At 51.6% G+C, this 21,555-nt stretch overlaps 1 protein-coding gene across 10 annotated transcripts in view; it reads right to left on the reverse strand.

Annotated features, from left to right (window-relative positions):
• Window positions 1–21,555, reverse strand: part of Nrg2 (neuregulin 2) — a 182,952-nt gene that overhangs the window by 33,140 nt on the left and 128,257 nt on the right. For 8 of the 10 annotated variants that reach the window (NM_001382420.1, NM_001167891.3, XM_030250234.1 and 5 more), the window contains one exon: window positions 5,060–5,231. In NM_001382420.1, the coding sequence (NP_001369349.1) occupies window positions 5,060–5,231 (172 nt within the window). Of the gene's footprint in view, window positions 1–5,059; window positions 5,232–20,729; window positions 21,094–21,555 lie in introns of those variants that run through there. The other 2 variants (XM_011246789.3, XM_030250232.1) reach the window with 2 other exon arrangements.

Below are 21,555 nucleotides of genomic sequence, written 5' to 3' on the forward strand. Positions count from 1 at the left end.
CCATGGTCACCCACAGCTGCAGTGTTATTTGTAGCAGGACAAGGCAGAGCAGCTCAGGAGCAGCAATGAGACTTGGAGGAAGGTCTCCCCCACTAAGGGTACAGGAGACCAGGATCAAGTGGGACGGGGCTTGGCAAAGGACCCCTTTTGGGATAAGAAAGAGGTAATAACAATTCTTAGGTGTGGCAGGAATAGGCATCTTGGTTCACTGGTTCATCTGGTTTATCAGAGGTCTCAGGGAAGTGGGAAGTTTATCAGAGCTATGACTGAGGCTGGACCCTGAAGGTCTCTCAGGCTGGCGTTGCTGGGACCGCACTCTCCCCATCCTTAGATCTATCTGGAGTCCCTGGGCTTCGGGGTTCTCTCCCAGTCTTCCTGGCTAGCAGGCAGGATGTACACTCCTGCTGCTTCATCTGTGTGCTGACCCAGGTCTGCCCCTGTAATGGTGCTGTCCCACCCTCCCTAGCCGGTTCTCTGCTGGCAGGGACAGGATCTGGGCAGCCCCACACTTTCCGCAGTGCCTGGCTCCTCTGCCTGCCTGAGGGGCCTGTCCCAGCCTGCCCCTCATAAATAAGGGAACATGCGGTTCTGCAGGGGAGGGCCTGTGCCCTGGGCTGGGGGTGGGGTGGGGGCAAGTTTTCTCCTGGCTCAGGAAGGCTTGGGTGACACTGCAATTTGACGGGCAGAGACAGACAGTCAGCCCCTGTCGGGAAGTCGGTCTCTGCCAGCAGAGATACCAAGGCTGAATATAGCCTGGGCAGGCAGAGCACGAGGAACCCATGGAGGAAGGACAGAGAGAGGCTCATCAGAAAAGAGGCTCCTTGCTCTGTGCTCTGGCTCCCGTGCTGGTGAGGTTTGGGTAGTGGGGGACTGGGTAGGATGGAGAGGTGGCAGCTCTCTTGGAGTCACATTGAGAGGACCTTAGTCACAGATAATTAAAAGCGCCCTATCATGACCTATTCCTTCACAGTTAACAATGTACTGGGACCCTGTTATAGCTGTCTCGTATGAGGCTATGTCAGTGCCTGGCAAATACAGAAGTGGATGCTCACAGTCATCTGTAGGATGGAACACAGGGCCCCCAATAGAGAACCTAGAGAAAGCACCCAAGGAGCTAAAGAAGTCTGCAACCCTATAGGTGGAACAACAATATGAACTAACCAGTACCCCCAGAGCTCGTATCTCTAGCTGCATATGTAGCAGAAGATGGCCTAGTCGGCCATCAGTGGGAAGAGAGGCCCCTTGGTATTGCAAACTTTATATGCCCCAATACAGGGGAATGCCAGGGCCAAGAAGCGGGAGTGGGTGGGTAGGGGAGCAGGGCGGAGGGAGGGTATAGGGAAATTTCGGGATAGCATTTGAAATGTATATAAAGAAAATATCTAGGGCTGGAGAGATGGCTCAGCGGTTAAGAGCACTGGCTGCTCTTCCAGCGGTCCTGAGTTCAATTCCCAGCAACCACATGGTGGTTCACAACCATCTGTAATGGGATCCGATGCCCTCTTCTGGTGTGTATGAAGATAGCTACAGTGTACTCATCATATAATAAATAAATCTTTAAAAAAATCTAATAATAAATAAAAGAAAAAACAAAAAAACAAACAAAAAAAACCCCAATGTATTGCTGGGAGCCCAGGGAACAGAACAGGTGGGGACAAGGGACATTTCTGAAGGCAGCACATGGGAAAGGGGTCATAGCATATTTCAGATCCAACGATCTACCACCTAGGCTACCACCTGACTAGGCCTTGTCTCTGGATTAGGTTGCCCATGTGTCAGATGAATCTGAGGTTCAACCAAGAAATTAGTTGTTTAGAAGTTTGGACTCTCCATAGTGTCCCCTGCTCGTCCTCTCGAAGGATGATGACCTCAACCCCAAGAGAGGAAGGCCGGCCCTGGGAGTCTTGTCAGCTTCCAGGCCTGCAGGGAGGATGAGGTGGGGGTTCTCCTGAGAGGAGTGGTGGGTTTCTCAAGGGTGCGATGAAGCGATGTCTAAAGTACCATGAGAGGGGACAAGGGCTGATTGGAGGGCTTAGGTAGATATTCCTGAGCCGTAATATTTAAGCTGGGCCTTTGCTGGGAACAAGAGGGGTGATTTTCCCAGTCTAGGGGGCAAATCCAGGGTTGAGAATAAGAGGTTGGGAGGAGGGGAGGCCAGATGAGAACTATTTAAGGCAGGGAGGTTGTGTCTACCTGCAGAGATGGCAAGGGGCAGTTGCTGGGGGCCGCCATGTGTGCACAGCAGATAGGATGACAAGGAGCAGCTGGGTTATCGAGGGTGGGAGGGCTGGCTGGGGACATACTGAGTCAGAGACTCCTGTCAGGTCTCAGGAGTAGAGTTTGGTGGTCAGCTGGCATCACAGTGTAGCATGAGTGACACTGCCACCAAGCCTAGAGGTGGAGGCCTGGAGTCTCAGAGATGTAAAGCCCTAGGAAGGTGGTATCACTGCTGGGGAGGGAGAGAGCAGGGAAGCCTAAGGGGTAGCCCAGCACCACTGCGATCTCAGATCGACCTCACAGGAGGGCCAGCGGAGAACTCACAGGGACAGGCCAACCCTGTCACTGTACCAAAGTGCTGGTTGGCAGCCTAGGCTTGGGACCCCAGAGGTCATGGGGTGGGGGGCTGAGGTTGTGCTGATCTAGCTGCCTTGGGAAGGCAGTGTGGCCTGAAGTTGAAAGGTGTGAATGAAGGGGCTGAGGTGATGAAAGAAACCACAGCAGAAGCAGGGAGGACACAGCAGTCCGAGAAAGCATTCTGGAAGAGGGATGGATGGGATAAAGTTTGCTGGGAGGAAGAGGGAGAGAGGCTAAAGTTACCAGAGAAAGGCACTCTGGAGGTGCCTCAGCAGAGTGGAACGTGTGTGTGTGAGGGTGTGAGTGTGTGTGTGTGTGTGTGTGTGTGAGGGTGTGAGGGTATGAGTGTGTGTATGAATGGTGTGAGGGTATGAATGTGTGTGTGTGTGTGTGTGTGTGTGTGTGTGTGTGTGTGTATGGTGTGAGGGTATGAATGTGTGTGTGTGTATGGTGTGAGGGTATGAATGTGTGTGTATGGTGTGTTGTGTGAGGGTATGTGTGTGTGTGTATGAATGTGTGTGTGTGTATGGTGTGAGGGTATGAATGTGTGTGTGTGTGTGTATGGTGTGAGGGTATGAATGTGTGTGTGTGTGTGTATGGTGTGAGGGTATGAGTGTGTGTGTGTGTGTTGTGTGAGGGTATGTGTGTGTGTGTGTGTGTGTGTTGTGTGAGGGTGTGAGGGTATGAGTGTGTGAGTATTAGAAGGGAGGGTGTGAGGGTATGAGTGTGTGTGTGTGTGTTGTGTGAGGGTATGTGTGTGTGTGTGTGTGTGTGTGTGTGTGTTGTGTGAGGGTGTGAGGGTATGAGTGTGTGAGTATTAGAAGGGAGGGTGTGAGGCAGTGTGGTGCAAGGCCTGATAGGAAGATGGGCTCCATGCTTGGGAGCAGAGCAGAAGACGAGGGCCAGTCCCTTCCCTGGAGTCAGACCCGGGGAAATAATGGAGAAGCTGAGGGGCAGAAGCCCCTCTAGTCCCAGGTCCAAGAGTCCTGTCTACATTTTTTTTCTAAGGTGGTAGGGAGGAGCTGGGGGTGTGGGGCTGGGTAGTTAGACTGCATTTCTTGTCAGTATTATAGACAAGGGACATATATTCCAAACCTCCGCACCTCTCCGTTCCTGTAGCTCCCTCAGGAATTAGCCTTATCATAACCACAGGCCTGTCATCTAAAGCCTCCCTTATGACTTTCCGTGGGGCCCACGGTCTTTGGTTCAAGTCTTGGAAGGAAAGTGAAGGCAGAGCTGAGGTCTTGACTCTCATTTCTCTCCTTAGGCTGCAGGCCTCCAAGGTGAGGTAGGGTGGTCTGAACCTGGATATCCATGTAACATTTTCTGTTGTGGGATAGGCTGGTGATCTCAAAAACAAACAAAAAAACGAGGCTGGAGAGATGGCTCAACGGGTAAGAGCACTGACTGCTCTTCCGAAGGTCCTGAGTTCAAATCCCAGCAACCACATGGTGGATCACAACCACCTGTAATGAGATATGACACCCTCTTCTGGTCACCTAGAAGTCAGCTACAGTGTATTTATGTATAATAATAAATCCTAAACAAACAAACAAACAAAAGCAAAACACCTTTGTGCAAGCTACTTTTGGGGTGAGGGTTGAGGAGTTCCTAAGAGTAGAATATCTACCTAGACCCCAGAGCCCACAGAGAGGTTGGGTAGAAGTGTGTTTAATGGCAGAGAGGTGATGCCTTGTATCTCGCCAGCCTGAGACTTCAGGGAATGTATATACCATGCTCCTGAGACATTTAGGGCTGAAGACACTCTTCACGCAGTGGGGAAGTATCAGCCGCAGACCCCCAAAGTCAGTCAGCGTTCTCTTCCTACTTACTGAACCCTCATACAACTGGCGGCTTACCAGAGCAGGAGGCCAGCCCTTTGTCTTATGTGACTTCCCAAAGGCTTTCTGGAGACAGGGTCTTTCACCTCAAATGGCCAAATTTGGGGTCTCTAAGATGTGATGCTAGGTTTTTTTGATAAGCAGGATTTCTGCTGCTAAAGACAGCTTGGAATCAACTGGACTGAACATAAATGGCTTCATTCATTCTTTTTTTTTTTTTTTCTGGTGAGACAGGGTCTCATTCAGCCCAAACTGGCTTCAACTTGCTACCTAGCCAAGGATGACCTTGAACTTCTGATCTGCCTGACTCCACCTCCTAAGTGCAGAGATCAAAGGCATGTGGCCGGCACCACCCCTGGTTTTATGTGGTGCTGGGTTTGAACCCAAGGCTTTGTGCATGCTAAGCAAGCACTTTATCTATGAGGTACATCCCCAGCCCTGGGAATTCCTTAACTCTTGTCCATGGTGTGCAATCTCAGGGCAGGCCTGGCACAAGCGACTCTGAAGTCAGGGGAGCATTGGGATGTGGCAAGGCAGGGATGCATAGAGGGGAACCCGGCTGGTTCCATGGTTGGGGACGCTGCTCTGGCCCTCCCTTCTAGGACTGACAGCTGGGGAGATGGAGGGAAGGTGGGACGGCTCACCTGCCATTGCCATACTTGATGCGAATATCACGACTCCGGTTGAGTTCCTTGCCATCCTTGAACCAGCGATAGGAGGGCTGGGGGTTTCCCGCCGCTGCCTCACACTTGAGCGACTGCTTCTCACCCACCTCTCCTGTCTGGCTCTTCATCTTCTTCAGCTTGGGCCGGGTGGCTGCAGAGTGCAAGGCAGGTAAGTGAGTGTCGGGGTGGTGAGAACAGTGCCAGTCACGAGCATTAGGAGCCTCCATTTTGAGGCTGGAGCTGGGGAGAGCAGAAGCCATCTCTTCTGCCATTTGTCTTTAGCCCAACTCAGCCCACATTTAGAGTCTGCGGTGGGAACAAGGTCCTGCTACCTCTGGACACTCCTCTGGCCTCGGGTTGGTACCAAGAGCTTCACATCTGCTTGTAAAACCTTCATAATAACTTCCATGACTTCACGGCAGTGTTTAAACCCATTTAATAGACAGGGAAACTGAGGCTTAGAAGAGTGAAGTCACTTCCCTGAGGGTCAGTAATGGACATGAGGTTCAAATGCAGATCATGACCTCAGTACTCATGATCTATCCCGTCTTCCCTCCCCTTTGCCTCCCCTCCCCCCACCAGGCTTATGCTGGGCCCAGACGACACAGGAAGACAAGATGGTAGACTCAGCTATCACTCCCAGAAAGGTCAACCTGGCATGGGCACTGTAACCTGGCATTGTCACTGCAGCATGGCAGGTGACATTAGGGTGGTAGAGCCCAGAGGGGTAGTCGTAGTTCTAACCCTGGGACCAGGGCTCAAGCAGCTACGAGCTAAAAGATGGGATTTGGAGGAAAGTGAGGAGGTGAGGCAGGCTGAGATAGCCCTAGGCTGACGGAGTGTGAGCCACGGCAGTGGGCTGTCAAAGGGTCATGCAGAGCAGTTAGACTGATGGGCATAGGCCCAGGCTGGGACACTAAGCTTAAGCTTTTTCCTGTTTTCTGAAACCCCAGGCTGTTCCCACACATCCTAGACTCCCATATGGCCACTTGCTGTCACCATAACACACACACACACACACCCCACAGGGGACAAAAGTACTTGGTTCCCAGGAAAGCAAGGACATGCTGGGCTCCCTGTTGGGTCACATAATAATCTGCCTTGAGATGGCCCTTCCTGGAACACGCAGCTGTCCAGCAAACTCCTGTTTGATTCCTCAGCTCTTTGTGGCACTCCATTGTAGGTAGAGTTGACTCAGAGGTTCAGAAACTTAACTGAGACCACACAGCCAGGCAGCCACAGGGCTCAGGCCAAAGCCTGGGTGTTTGGATTTGCAGCATGTAGGGCAGATGGCAGGCTAGCGCCTGCTTTTGGAACCCTGTCTCTCAATGAGGAAAGCAGAGCCTGGGTTTGAGCCCTTCCATCAGTAGAAGGGATGGCCTAGCAGGGTTAGGAACTGTCCGGAAACCTGCTGGCCCTGTCTATGGAACAGGCATTTCTTTTTCTGTCACAGCCCCACAGTGGGGCAGAGGCAGCTCTGGGAGAAGGCAGGAGAAGGGGCTGGCTAAAGGCAGAGTTTCCTTCCCAACTTATCCCCAGGTCTTCTCACAGGTAGGAGAGAATGGGAGCGAGGGGCAGAGACCAGAAGGAAAGTAACAGACAATGCTTTGTCGGGCTGGGAGCAAGCACATACACCTGTGGAGGTCATTTGGTTCAGCTTAAAACAGGGCAAAACAACGAGTAAACACAGGCAAACAAAACAGTTCACTATTTCAATAGTTGGAAATCAGACAGGCAGGCAGGCAGGCAGACAGACACATACACACACACTCACCCCCCCAAACACACACTCACCCCCCAAACACATACACACACACACACACACACACACACACACACACACACACACACACACACAATCTTTAAAGAAAATGGGACCAGTGCAGTAACGTGATCCTTTCATTTAAAGAAATAATGTAACCCCCTCACCTGGGTGTTCAGTACCACCACCATTCTCAGAACCTAACTTGCAAATGTCTTGAGAGATGAAGACAGATCGATGTTTAAGAAAAGGGTTCCACAATGAAGCTGGCTTGGGGACCATAGGGATGGATAGCCCTTCCTTCCTTCATACTGGTCTGAAGTATGACTGAGTACGGGCTTTCAAACATGTTTTTTGGAATCTTTTACTCTGGGGAATAAAGCTCTATATCATAACTTACATGCGTATATGCGCACAGATACATATTTTAACATAGAATGTAGTCACATGATCTAAATGTAAGAAGAGCATATATTTTATAAAACAAACCTCCCTCTTGCTTCTCAGTGTAGCATGTGGGTAACTAATTTTATCAGTTTCTTTGCTATCCTTTTAGAGATCTTTTATGCGTATGAAAAAATTTCCCTGGCAGTCACACACATATTTTTCTACAGAATCACTTTTCACACTTGCATAATATTCCTGTGTGGGCGTATCATAATTTATGTAACTTATTGCTGTCGGGAGGCACTTAGCATGCTCTCCCCCCATGCTCCCATTACAAATCAACCCCCGAGGGCCATCTCTGGCTTGGTTCCTGCACACATCCAGGGGACTCAAGACTGCCTGACTTCTAGCCTAGGTCTGGCCACTTGTTAAGCTTTGTGTCCTGAGGCCATTGACCTAATTCTTATCTGCTTCGATGTTTCTTGCCTGTACACTACAGGAGATAAAGAGCAGCCGCTACTTTGCGGGATGCCGGTGAGGGTCATATGATATAATAATGCATGTAAGGCACTTAATAGAGGTCATTATTGCTATGCACAACTGTTTCCTAAGGCAGTCTTCCTAAAAGTGGCATTGCTGTGTCAAAGGCTATACAACCTCCCTCAGTAATGACACCCAGGAAAGTAATTTTGTTCTGCCAAATTGAAAAGCTATACCAATTCATACTGCTCTTCTAAATGACAGGAGGAGTTTTTTCCCACACCCTCACCATCCTGGGCATTATCTCTCCTTTAATCTCTATCAATTAGCTAAGCAATAGATAACGTCTCTTTGTTGTTGTGATTTGCATTTATTTGATGGCTGCTGAGTCTGAAGAGTTCTTATAAGTGCGTTGGCCCATTGTGTTTCGTCCTCTGGAATTGCTCGTTCATGTCTGCCGCCTGTTTTTCAATTGACTGCTCATCTTATGGATTTGCAAGAGTGCTACAAAAATATTAAGGCCACAAACCTTCTGTTACAATGTTTTCCCTCAGTCATTTGCTTCTTACATTTTAAAATGCATGGTTGGCAGGTCTGCCAATCCCTCCTTTCCTGTCTTCCTTCTTCATTTGGTCCAAGAGAAGTCTGCATCAGAGTGGAGCCTTCTGCAACTTCATGACTCTAAGATGCCTAGCATCCTTCTTTTCCTCAAGCCCCATACTCTTTCCTAAGCTCCATAGTTCCTGCCACACCTCATAGTTCTGAACCCTGGAAGCTAATGGGAACCACCTGGGCAGGGGTCTGCGCACAGCCTGGACATCGAGGGCCGGGAAAGCCATCCAGTTGTGTGGGTTCCCTGGCTCCTTTTTGTCTTTCACACATGCTGGAGTGTGTCAATCAGTGCACATCCCAGTGCTGACCACACCCACAGCACATCTGCACACCTAGCTTCATTCTAAGATTAACAGGTAGAAGTCCTCTAACCTTGGTCTGGTGCTGACCTCCAGCTAGTCTAAGCGCTGTGCCATCTTGTGACTGGGATAGAGCTCTTTGTGGGTTCTAAAGTGCTGGCTTTTCCTAATGGAGTGTGTCAACTTCCCTGTAGTTCTGACACCAGGGGAGTCTCGTCCCCTGGGACCCCAGGCCTCTTTGCTCCCAGCCTTGATTCCAGCCAGCCACTGAAGGGTGGGAGTGACACGGTGGAAGGAAGCCATGATGACTCTGCCACCTTGTTTCTTGACTTGAGTCCCAGCCAAAGGAGGTACAGTGAATCAGGGGCCGTGGCTTCATGTGTGGGCGAAGGGCTTGGAGTGCGCCAGACAGAGGCAGTGAGCAGGCAGGAGCAGAGATCCAAGGAACGGAGCTCCAAAGCCACTCTATGCCTTTGTTGAAACATGACCCATTATTTCAGATCCCAAGGGTCCCTCTCCATCCCATGGGAACTCACGTGCCCCACTAGCCACTCTTGAACAACTCTGCCTAGTTCACTCACTCCACATTCATTCACTCACTCACTCACTCACTCACTCATTCACTCACTCATTCACTCACTCATTCACTCAATTCATTTCCTGTGAGTGACTCAAGCTGCCGCCTGCCTGACCACTGTTCATTCATTGGGAAGTAAACTGGACACTCTGAACTTGGGGAGCCCAACTTCAGTCAGCAACCAATAGGAAGCATGAGGTAGGGACAGCAAACGTTCAAGTTCACGGGCCTTAACAGCCTATGAAGGTGAAGAGGAAGGGCCCAGGTGACAGGGCTATAAAGTCAGGATGGGAAGCCTGGACTGGGCTTGCCTTTTTTCTTGTTTTAACTTCGCATGTGTCAGCCAGGCAATTCTGAGTGACATATTTGAATCGTGCTTGCATTGGGCAACACTGGTCTAAAGTGCATCCTGAGAACAACAGCAAGCTTGAACCATGTCTTGCTCTTGACAGAGTTTTCTCTTCTAGCTTTTGGAATTTCCTCACAAGAATCTCCTGAAAGGGGAGGCTGGGCGTATTCAGTAGGCTTAGTTGTCTGCATCTGGAAAGTTCCTCGGTGGGTTTATTGCAGCAGCTCAGATTGTAGGAAAGAAGAGTGTGTGCCAGTTGACCTTTGGAACAGTGCTGGGGGGCTGGGGAACCTCTGCAGCCCCACCCCTGAGCCCAGAACCTATGGCAAGGACTGGGGACCTCCCCATTGATAGCCCTGGATTTGTTCTGACAGTGTCAGAGGAAAGCATTAGAGAACTGGGAATGACTGACAGTGGTGTTTATGTTTTAAAACTCTTTCTTGATCTGAACAGAGACTACTCCCTTTGTGGCTGCCAGACATCAGATCCAATACCAATACTCTGGGTTCTCTTGGCACAAGGCTCAGAAGTTGTTCACGCAGCAGACCTCAGGCACCTAGAGACAGCCCTCAAAGGGTTTCAGACATGACGGAGCTAGCTCCAGCCACAGCCCCAGCACGGCACCTGCCCCAGCTCTAACTATTTTATGCTGTGCTGGTGTGTGGGTGTGGAGACCATCACATTGGGTCCCAAGAGTGTCCTGAGGTCAAAGCTGAACCAAGCAGAGAACTAAGTCCCTGGGATAGAGGGGGTTCTGTTTCAGACCAGAGTCAAAGCTATCCTGTGGGCTAGCATTCAGTCCCGTCCTGCCCCTGTTATCTACTGAGCATCTGCTGAATGCTGGGTCTCTGGCTTTGGTCTCAAACAGACATGACGTAACACTACGTGGAATGACCAATCCCCCTGAGTTTAGCATGTCCCCTCTGTCACTCTTTTGTTACATAAGAAATACATTTTGCTGTAGAAGAATTACACAATCCAAATAAGAAAAGGGGAAAAACACATTAAAATCAATTCAATTATCTTCAGAGAGAAAACCCAGTCTTCATATTTTCAAATATCGCCTCTAAAACATTTTCCTCTAAAATGCCTCAGATCCCTTTTCAGTCAACACATTGGAAAGCATTTCTTTCCAACTCAAGCAATGCATCTATAAATCATTTTAATGGATGTCTAATAGTCCATTGTTTGGATGAATCTGTCAGGTCACCTCCAGTGTTCTGATATTAACAACAGTGGGGTAGACTTTATCAGGTCAGCTTTGTGGCCAAGTGGAGGAGTAACAGCATCCTGAGGGATGAGTGTATCTCCTCTCAAAGAAAGGAGGCTTGCAGAAGCCCAGAGCTCAGGGGTTGGGACAAATGACAGACACTGGATACAAGGAATTGTGTGTAGAAGAATGTTACAGAGGGTAACATTCAAGTCTTCCCTGACCCCAACCCTACCAGTTGATGTCAGTGGCAAGTGGATGGTCTAGGAAGGCTCTTGAATACTGGGCAGTACTCCCCTCTGTTTCCTCTGGGATGAAGTCCCATACTCCTTGGGTTGGAGGAGCTCAGGGGTCCTTCCACCAGCAGGGTCAGGGTACCCTGATGGGGACAGGAGGGTGTGGAGAGATAGCCTTTGGAAGCCTTCTAAGGACAAGAGGAAGGTCTCTCAAGGCCTACAACAAAAGCTTTCCCTGGCTAACACATTCCCCCAAATCATCAGGACACATCTCATGTGGTATAAGTTGGGCCATGGAGTATCTGGTGGCCTCTGCTTCTTACCACCCAGTGCCAACCAGAGCATCTGGCCTGTATCTTTGTGACAGGCCATCCCCAGAGAGCACCTCATTAAAGATAGCAACCCAGAACAACAGCCCGATCCTTCCCCACATCCCAGCCCGGAGGCCAGGAGGTGCTGCTGCTAGCTGCTTGACCTCATTCCTCTCCGCAGTGGGCGGTGGGTGTGGAGCACATAGATCTGAGAGTGAGACAGACAGGCTGAGGCCAGGAAACCCAGTTGGGGAGACCTGGCCCCACCTCCCCGCTTCCAGAACCAAGGGCAGGGACACTGGACTCTTAAAAGGGTTAATGACCCTCCCCTTATGACTAAGACTCAGCACTCCCCTTTGCAGCTAGCACCTGGAGACAATGCGGCCAGCTTGCCTGGCATCAAAGTCTCCTTCTGCCCTGCTGCTGACGGGCTGTGGGCTGGCCCCCTCCCCACCCCAGTCCCACCTACAAAGTGACTGCAACCTATTCGAGGTTAATTACAGACTCCAAGTTCAAATGAGAAAAGAAAAAAACAAAACAAAACAAAACAATCTTAAGCTCAAAACATAGCTGGTTCAAGTGGGCACCCGGGATCTGCTCTGTGAAATGGGCACTTGATTGTCCTTATAACCTGCAGAAGGGTTGTGAGGACCCTTGCAGAAAGATCGGATACCCACTTGGGTTTTGGTTTTATTATGGGCCATGTGTCCCTAGACAAGCAGGCCCAACCTGGTACCTGGGCTTACTTTGCCCTCTTCCTATTTCTATCCAACTGTTCATAGCCAACAGGCCTGTGTTGTACCGGCACCAGTCAGGGAGACAGTGCAAGACAACCCCGCCCTCCCCACCTCCAACCATCCTTATTGCTCAACCTCCTCCTTAGGGTTTCCATGGGAGCTGGAAAGGGTAAAAGACTCCAGGCAAGCCACTCTCCCTGCACCAGTGAAAGCCTGTACCCCGGCTATAAGGCGGAGCAGGCCAGGGTTGCTGTGTGTGCTGCTGAAGAGAGGAGGCAGAGCCCATCACATAGGGGAAGGTTTCGGGGAGCACAATGGCCAGCTAGGATGATTCTGCCTTAAACTAGCCTCTGCCTAGCTAGAATTGCCAACCTCACACACTCAGATACCCAGACAGCCGAGTGATACACACACACACACACACACACACACACACACACACACACACACACAGCCCCCATGCCAGTAGTCCAGCATCCCAAGATCACCAGTGGTCTCTCCAGGACTTTACTGGCAGCCAGGCAGTTGACATTGCTCAGGTAGGGCCCCAGGTCTGTGAGCGGCAGAGATGGGCATCTGAGGGGAGTTGCTGTGGCTGGGAAGATGGCACAAACCTCTGGAGCATGTCACCAGCTGCACAGACCCCACAGACTCTCACATGCTTTCTCAGACACCCAGTGCCTTCCAGATGAGGCATGGCCACCAGAGCTGGGAGAGCGATACTGAGGGCCTCTCAGCTGGTTATGAGGGCTAGGGGGTTCGACTCAGACTTCTGGGGAAGGAGAGCCACAGGCTGTCACAGGGGCTAAGGTCCCACTCTCCCAGTTTTGCACTGAAGGCCTTAGATAAGCTGTCTAGTCTCCTGGGGGCTTCAGTTAACTCATTTGTGAACCATGTTCTCTCTCTCTCTCTCTCTCTCTCTCTCTCTCTCTCTCTCTCTCTCTCTCTCTCTCTCTCTCTCTCTCTCTCTCTCTCTCTCTTTCTCCCTCCCGTGGGAACAGAAGGAGAGGTGTTTCCGGTCTCCCCACCTCTTTAATGGCTGGGAGCCTAGGTATGAGACAGAGTGGATTTGACAGCCCTGGAAGGCCCTTACAGTCTGCCCAAACCCCATTTAACCTGCCTGCTGGGGAAAGTCTTTAGACGACGTCTTACTTAGGTTCTGGTCCAGGAGAAGCCAGTATGGAGACTCCCTGTTGGGGAAGGGCTAGGGCAGCTTTGGCTTGGGGAACTCAGAGGGCAGAGGAAAGGACCGTAAAGCCTTTGTCCTCTTTGGGGTGGCTCTGTACCTCTGTCTGAATTGGGAGGGTTGTTTGGGCTTGGGGAATTCAGGGGTCACCTGACCTCCCACATGTTGCTGACTTCTATGGGGGTAGGGGTGGTGGTGGGTGCACTAGCAAGGCTACAAAGGCCTCTTTCTGGAGGATCTGCCTGGATCATTACTAAGCAAATCAGTAGCTTTGTGTTGAAACAACAGCCCTATGCTGAGGGTTTTTAAGATAGAAGAAAGCACAGAGGTGTGTGGAACACTATTGGGCTTCAGGGAAGGGTCTCAGCAGGCTTCACACAGGAAGGCAACATCCATGGCTCACCAGTCTCTTTGACATATGCAGGCTTTTGTTCTGTGCTGGGGATGGGGCAAGGCTGGGAAACTGATGTGGTCCAGGCTAGTGTGGGCAAGGGGGCTGGAAGCAAACCGCCTCAGGCACGAGCTCAGACATGACAAGTGGAGAGCCTACATCTCCAGCTCCTTCCCACTGGATGCCCTTTTGATAACCTTGGCATCGGTGACAACCTGTGCCTCTCTTGCCTTTCCCCAAAGTTCGAGTTCATTCAACTTGCACCAACCCTCTTGCTTTTGTTACCTTCCCCCATTGTCTACAGGGCCTGGGATAGCCCACATGGTCCTCCTACCCCAGGACACTGCACCAGCAGGGACCCACTACCCCAGGACACTGTGTCAGCAGGGTACTGCTGGCACACTTACCTCTACCCACCTTGCTGACTTCCTCAGAAACCTCAGAAATGAGGTGCCAGCCTTCCTCTGATGGAAGCTGGGACCTTCAGGGGCTGCTATCTGGTTAGTCTGTATTTTTCCTCTCTACCTCCTTTCTCCTTTCCCTTAACATTTCCTTCCAGGAATCACACAAGTTCCGGGCAAAACAAGTCACTAACGTGTGCAGTCTGTCCTGCGTCCATACAACATTCTCCACACAGGAAACAGAATGGCAGGATCCACCATACAGCTGGGGCCAAACAGGCCTTGGTGTGCATGCTGGCTCTGGCCAGTGTCTTGTGTAACCAGTTGTTACTTAACCTCTCTGAGCCTTCATTTCCTTGTCTGAGAGACAGGGACCATCCCTTTCACCTCTCAGAGCAGAGATGATACATGTCAGGAACTTCTAACAGGGCCCAGAACAGACATACCTTAGTACCTGGCAGCTCATCTCCATCCCTCAAAATCTCAGATGCCTCTGTCTTCACCGATCCACCCAGCCATCAGCAGCCTCTGCTCCAGTCAGACACCCTGAACCTTTTCGCTGCCCTTCTTGGGGCTTCTTAGCATGGAGCACACTAGATTCTTATCTTCTAGACTTGGGAGGCTTGAGAGAGAGGATGTAACAGGGCTTCATGATGTTCTAGGTATGTGAACAGAGGCAGCGCTCACTGCGCATGGGTTGAACAAACGAACCGGTGATGGAAGGCTGGGCTGTCATTGATGGGCTCCTCCAGCAGTCCATGGAGATGGCTACAAGCACTCTGGGCAGGGTGGGGCCCCGTGCTTAATCCCAGCGCTTTTCCCACCCAGCACTCCTCTCCAGCTCATCCTTCAGCCCAAACAGGCCTGTGCTCCGAGACAGCAGAGTAGATGATGAAATCAGGAGCCTTAACGAAGGACTGCTCTTTCTGGTCCCAATAGGGCTCTGTTTTGTAGGGTGGGATGAAACCAAACTGGAGCCCAACTCCTGATCCACTACAGAGCTAGCTAACACACACATTGACAGCCCTTCTGATTCAATAAATTAAGGGCAAGTCTCAGAAGTTTGCATTTCTTTGTAATATATATGTGTATTATATGTGTGTATGTATATGTTCATACGCATGTGTGTGTGTGTGTGTGTGTGTGTGTGTGTGTGTGTGTGTGTGTGTGAATGAGTATGGAGGCCAAAAGTCAAGATCAGGTGTCTTCCTCAATTGTTCTTCTCGGATGTGTTTGTTTGTTTGTTTGAGGCAGGATCTCTCATTGAACCTGGAGCTCACCAATTTGACAAGAATAACTGTCCAGCAAGCTCTAGAGACCCTCCCGTCGCCATCTGTCCAATGCTAGGATTGCAAGTGTGTGCTACCACAGCTAGCTTTTTTATGTGGGTGTTACAGCCTTCTTCCTTGAATAGTAAGAGAGCACCTTACTGACCCATCCATCTGCCTAGCTCCAAGAGCACACATTTTTACCAAGCTCCTAGTTCATGCTTTGAATCAGGTTCCTATTTAAACATCTTCTGCACAAGGGACTTTCTCAAACCAGAAAACTTCCCAGTGTGGTACTAGATCTGGCTGGACTCTGGATTCTTAGTTTGGTTTCTGGCCAGGCTGTTCAACCATAATGACTCCCATCTTCCCAGGAACTACTTACTGCCTGTTGGTGCAGGCTCAGGGCCTCCGGCTGCCCTTCTGTATCGGTGTCCACAGTTCCTACTCATACCTGACTGCCACAGTCATGTTCCAAGCTCCCGGTAATGGCAGGGACTTACTGCTCATCTCTGAATCCCCCGTGTCTCATCTCTGTAGAGCCCAGGAAACAAAATACCTGTCTTGCTTATCCATCTATCGAGAAGGCTCGCTCCCACAGGTGGCCAACAAGGCTCCTCTGGATATCACTGGTTTGTCTTGAGGGGTACAGAATGCAGAAGAACCTGGGGCTAAGTAGATGTGACTGGGGAAGGCAGGACAGGGGCAAACGTCAGCTCAAGAGCTTGTCCTTTTACCAGCTCATGGCTGATGTCCAGATAAGTTGTGAGTGTCCCTGTCTCCGTTTTCCTGCCTGTGAAGTGGTGGTGATAATGTCTACTTTGTGGGCTCAGCTCTGGTAGGAAAGGTTCAGTCAGACATGGACACGACCCCGCTTCCTGTTCTTTCCCTGGTAAATCCCTAGCCCCATCTAGACTGAGCTCAGGTACCACCTTCTCCCCAGGGTCCTTCTTACATTGTCCCAACATCGTGCCTCTCCTTACCATGCTTTGCCTGTTTATGGCTCTATGCCATTCTGATCTTAGGGATCTATGAAGGATCTTTCTCTGAGCTTCCCGAGGACAGGATCCGAAGGTTTATTTGTTCAACAGAAGCTAAATTAATTCTCACAGAGTCGAATACAGAAAAGCACATGGAAAGGCTTTCGGTTTGTATGGTAGCCGGGCAATGGTGGTGCATGCCTTTAATCCCAGCAGAGGCAGATTTCTGAGTTCAAGGCCAGCCTGGTCTACACAGCAAGGGTTCTAGGAAAGGGGTGGGGGTGGGGGTGGAATGGAGGCTAGTGAAGCCAAGTCAGGTTAGAGCCAGGCCCCGCCAGCCCCTTTCCTCCACGTGTTCCTGGATCAGCCACCGCCCTGAGGCCTGGGCTGCTTGACTTGGCCTGGAAGCCTCTGGTGCCCAGGACTCTGCTTGCTCTCACGCACTGCTGCTTCAGGAGCTCCTGGAACAGTCCCTAGTACAAGCACCCAGGTTGTACATGGAGGAAAAAATGGTCTGGACTACATGGTTTTAAAGGGAGACCATCACTCTTCATTTGCAGCCTGAAGCGGAAGCCCACGGTCCCATTTTCCTTCTGTCCCAGACTTTGTGGCCACTTCATGTCAAGTGACTCACTGCCCCATCCAGCCCACTGCTGCCCTGATCTAGACAGACCAGTGCTCTCTGTCCCCTTCTCACCCCTGCCGAGGCCCTGGGACCTACACTGAGGAAGGATGAGTCTTGGTCTGTAAACTGCTTTGAGCTCTCAGGATGAAAGGCTACTGGGAAGTACAGTCACTCCCTGCTTGTTGTTATTGTTCCTATGAACCCTGAGGTGCCATGGAGCCAGAGCAGAGCGTGAAGTGCAGGCTGCACCCCAGAGTGTCAGGAGGATTGCTTCAGGTGCCAAGCTCAGCAGGGTCAGCCAGGGGCCGAGATGGGGGGAGGTGTGTGCCAACCCCTTGATGCCGTTCAGACACGTGCCCATGAGCACAACCACCTTGGATCTGGAAGACCAGAGTTGGTTTCAGAGATCTGGTGCTTGCTTTACCGATGGGCAGGTGAAAGGAAAGATGGGAAGACTTTGCAAAGATTTCTTTGTGTCCAGGGAATTCAAATGATATGTGGCCAGAGCTCTTCGATAAGTATGCTGGTCCACCTTCATACCCCTGGACACCTGCTGGAGACCTAGGTCCTCCCAATGCCCTCTATAGAAAGATGAAGATTCCCAGTTTACAGAGGAGCTGCAGCAGAAGGACATTTCCATTCAATCCTGACTGGTCTCTCAAAGGTCACACAGAAAAGGCCAGTGGCTCCAAATCTGATCATGGAGTCTGTCTCTAGACCAGGACTGGCTCATTATTGTCTCTGTAGCCAGACCCTCCTATTGACTGCAGCCTCACAGTCCTTCTCCACTGGGGCTCTCAAGGTCAGAAGACCCAAAAGGTGCAACTCGGCCCCTTGCATGTAGAGGCTGAGAGCCGATAGCAGAATACACTGCCAGAAGTCCAGAGAGAGAGGGACACAAAGCCCACGGCTCGGGTTCCAAGTGCCTGGCTGCGTGTGGTATCCATCACACCAAAGTGGACTTAGTCTAAGTTCTTAGCCCCACTGTTGCCAAGGCTGGCAAGTCTATGCCTTGGAAGAGAGGAACACGGATTGTTAGGGGCAGCCCCAGAGGGGATGCCAGGGACTGGCCCCATGAACTTTCTATGAGTCACGACACAGGGCTCACACCTGCAGCTCTGCCCCACCCAAGCCTCCTATGCTGGGGCAGGGGAGATGCCCATTGCCCCACACTGCCTGGGTGGAGGACACCCCCTCCCGTTTGTTAAGGAGGAACTTGGGTGCTGCTGGGGGCACCAATTTGTCAGTATCTCTCCTGCTTTATAGAGCCCCCTCACAGTTAAGAAGGCTCACTTTACATGTCTGAACCTCTTAGTCTTGCAGTCAGATGTGGCCCAATCCCAGCTGAGGCCCCCCTCCAGTGGCCCTGTGCCTATGTCTTTCCAGAGAGGCACTCTGGAATGCTATAAGGTCCTGGTAGCTGCACAGTGCCCTGGAAAAGTATAATGGCTTGTAGTTCTGAAGGCCATGGTCATCTTTCTTCTTCTTCTTCTTCTTCTTCTTCTTCTTCTTCTTCTTCTTCTTCTTCTTCTTCTTCTTCTTCTTCTTCTTCTTCTTCTTCTTCTTCTTTTTCTTCTTCTTTTTCCTCCTCCTCCTCCTCCTCCTCCTCCTCCTCCCTTTTTTCTTCTACCCTGACCTCTGAGACAGGGTTTCTCTGTGTAGCCCTGACTGTCCTGGAACTCATTTTGTAGACCAGGCTGGCCTCAAACAGAGAGATCCACCTGCCTTTGCATCCCAAGTGCTGAGATGAAAGCCTGCGTCACCACTGCCCGGCTCAGCCATGGCTATCCCAATCGCTCTTCCAATCAGGTTTGAGTCAGACTCTTTCAGTCATAAACCAGAGATCTAAACTGTTGTTTCTCACTGCCATGGTACTTTCTCTCCATAATCTCATTTTAGAGTGTAATCTTACCCCATGGGCCATGCCTTCTACATTCTAGATTGTTCTAAAGTACCCAAAATTTGTCTAGATCTGTCCTTGGGTCTGGGATCTGCTTCTCAGTCAGATCCCTACAAAAAGGTATTCTGAAGAGCCAGATGGCCACTGGAGAATAGGGAATAAGAGAAAGCACAAGGAAGAAGAAAAGACAGGAAGAATGTTCACAGAGAGGCATTATTAAGAGGACGTTTCACATTGGGTAGATGCTAGGACAGATAGTTCTGAGGGCTGCGGTCCACCCCGCCCCTCAGTGAGTACTCCATCCTCCACACCAGGATGCTCCTTTTCCAGGCTCAGAGGATGCCCAGTGGCTGGAGCCTGTCTGGTGTCACAGTACCAGGTTCGTTCCTGCATCTTGGATATCATACCCAAGTCAGGATGTATGTGGTGGGAAGCAGGGAGAGGAGTGTTAGCAAAGATTCACTGAGTGAAACCCATGCCGGTTTGGGTTTGACCCCTGCAGGCGAAAGTCTACTCCCCCAGGTCACAGGTCAGTTGCCAGCCTGACATGACAGGTGCCTGGCAGGAGATGACTTACACCTCTTGCTCAGCTGACCACAGTTCTCAGGAAGACTCCAAGACCCCTGACCCACAGAAATGGCCAAAAGAAGCAGCTTGGCCTTTAAATCCTAAACTTCTCTTTGGAGGACTGGAAATAACTGAACTCTTAGGTTCTCCCCATTAAAGACTCTCCCCGGGGAGTCTTGTCCCCTTCACCATTACATAGAGACTGGCTTATATCTCAGCCACCATGGAAGTTTTCTAACCCTCGGGTGAGTGGTAGTTGGAAACCATTTTTGTTGCATCCCGATGGGAATCCCAAGGTAGGTGTGGACCAAGCAAGTTGGGCACACTTGTCTAGAGGATGGCATTTGAAGTCCAAAGTCTCACCTTTGGAAAGTCTCACTCTTTGACTTCACCCTCAGAAACCTTCAGTTCCTCTGTAGAATGCAGATGAGATCACCTATAGCCCAGAGATCTTATGGGGACTAAGTGGAGATGGGGCATTTGAACTTGTCTAGCCTGCTGGCTAGTACAAAGTAGACTTTTAACAAAACAGGCAAGGAAAAGCTTGCCCAAGGAAGAAAAAAAAAAAAAAAAAAAAAAAAAAAAAGAAGTGAGAAGCCAGGGCTTCCCCAAAGGGGGCCTCAAGATGTGCATGTCATAGGCTCTGGGCTGGGAAATCCAAGGCCAGCATACCCCTTTACCCTGCAGCTGCCCAGGTTCAGCACCTACGTGGGTTCTTGTCAAGAGCTCTGCTCGCTCAAAGGGAGGGCTGCAGAACTCAAAAGCCCAAGGGAATCACCAAGAAGACCAAGGTGGGACAATCATTCCATGCCTGGTCCCCCTCTGGGGGACACATATGTTACAGAAGCAGCAGTAACCCGCTGCCTGGGGTTCGCTCCCAGGGCAGGGCATCCCCTTCATCTCCAGAGGTGGCGGGCGTGCTGCCCAAGCTCCAATGGCGGAGCAGAACGGGTGGAGGTGTGGCACAGTGGTTGAGGGAACCGGAGTGCCCAGCTGGCTGAGGATCCCAGCAAAGGGAAGGCAGTGACAGCTCCCTAAACACGGAAGACTAGGCCCGGGGTGTGCTAGACCGCAGTCTCCCTCCGTGTCCCCGACGCATGCTGCCCGCTTGCTGGGGGGACACCCGGGTCTCTGCCACCAAGGGAGACGCGCGCGCTGCCACTGCCTGGCTCTGAGCGCTCATTCCTCGCTTACCCTGCCCCTGCCGTGCGGATCCGCTCGAGCCGATCGCAAGAGAGCGCACCCCGGCTGCTGTCACCCCAGCGCTGCTCGCTGCGCCCCAGACTCACCCGCGCAGCGCCTGGGGCGAGTGAGCGGGCGGCAGGTTTCTCTCAGCGAAACGGGGTTTCTGGGCGCGCCGAGGTGCCCTACCTTTTTCCCCGGGATCGGGCTCTCGCTCCCGCTTTCTTCCCTCTCGGTGTTTCTTGCCGCGGCCGCGGCCCCTCCTCCTGGGCTCCGACATGCTGCCCCGGGTCCTAGGCGGAGGGACGCCCTCGGATCTCCGCTGCTGCGCTGCGCTGCGCCCCCGCCGCCTGCAGCCCCAGTGCCCTAGCGCGGCGCCTTTCTTATAGGCGGTCACACCCTCCGGGGGAGGGGAGCGGCGAGCCTTAACTCTTCCCCTCCCGCGCCAGCCGCCCTCCGCCCACCTCCCACCCACCCAGGCCCCCCGTGAGTGTGTGTGTTGGGGGGCGTGAGCGACGGCTGTGGGCCCTGCGCCCCCTCCCTGGGCCCACCGAGACAGCCAGGTCGTGCGCCCAAGAAATGTGCCTCAGACCTCCTCACCAGAGAAGGGATTTGAGCTGAACTGGGGGGAGCAGGACTAGGGGGAAGAGGAGATGGGATTCCTCCAGCGAGGGCCAGGGTAAGGACAGTGTGGGGGTGGGGAGACAGCCAGAGTTGAGCCCAGGAAAGGACCAAAAGGAAGCCCACCGGCTGGCTCCGAGGGAAGGAAGCACCCTTGCCTCCCGAAGTTGTTCTTTACAGCTTTTCCTGACACTTGTCTTAAGTCTCCTCATTCCCAAGGGGTTGGTCTCAGCCTTGCTGAGAGACCATCATCTAGGGGCATACCTTTACACACTCCCACTTGGGACTGGCTGAAGGAGCCCCTCCCAGACAATATGGGTTGCAGCCTACTTGAGGGAGTTCGGGTGCTCCAGGTGGCTTGGCGCCCCCTCCCACACTCATGAACTGCAAACCT

This window comes from Mus musculus, chromosome 18, assembly GCF_000001635.26.
Source record: "Mus musculus strain C57BL/6J chromosome 18, GRCm38.p6 C57BL/6J".
In the NCBI taxonomy this organism is placed as follows: domain Eukaryota; kingdom Metazoa; phylum Chordata; class Mammalia; order Rodentia; family Muridae; genus Mus; species Mus musculus.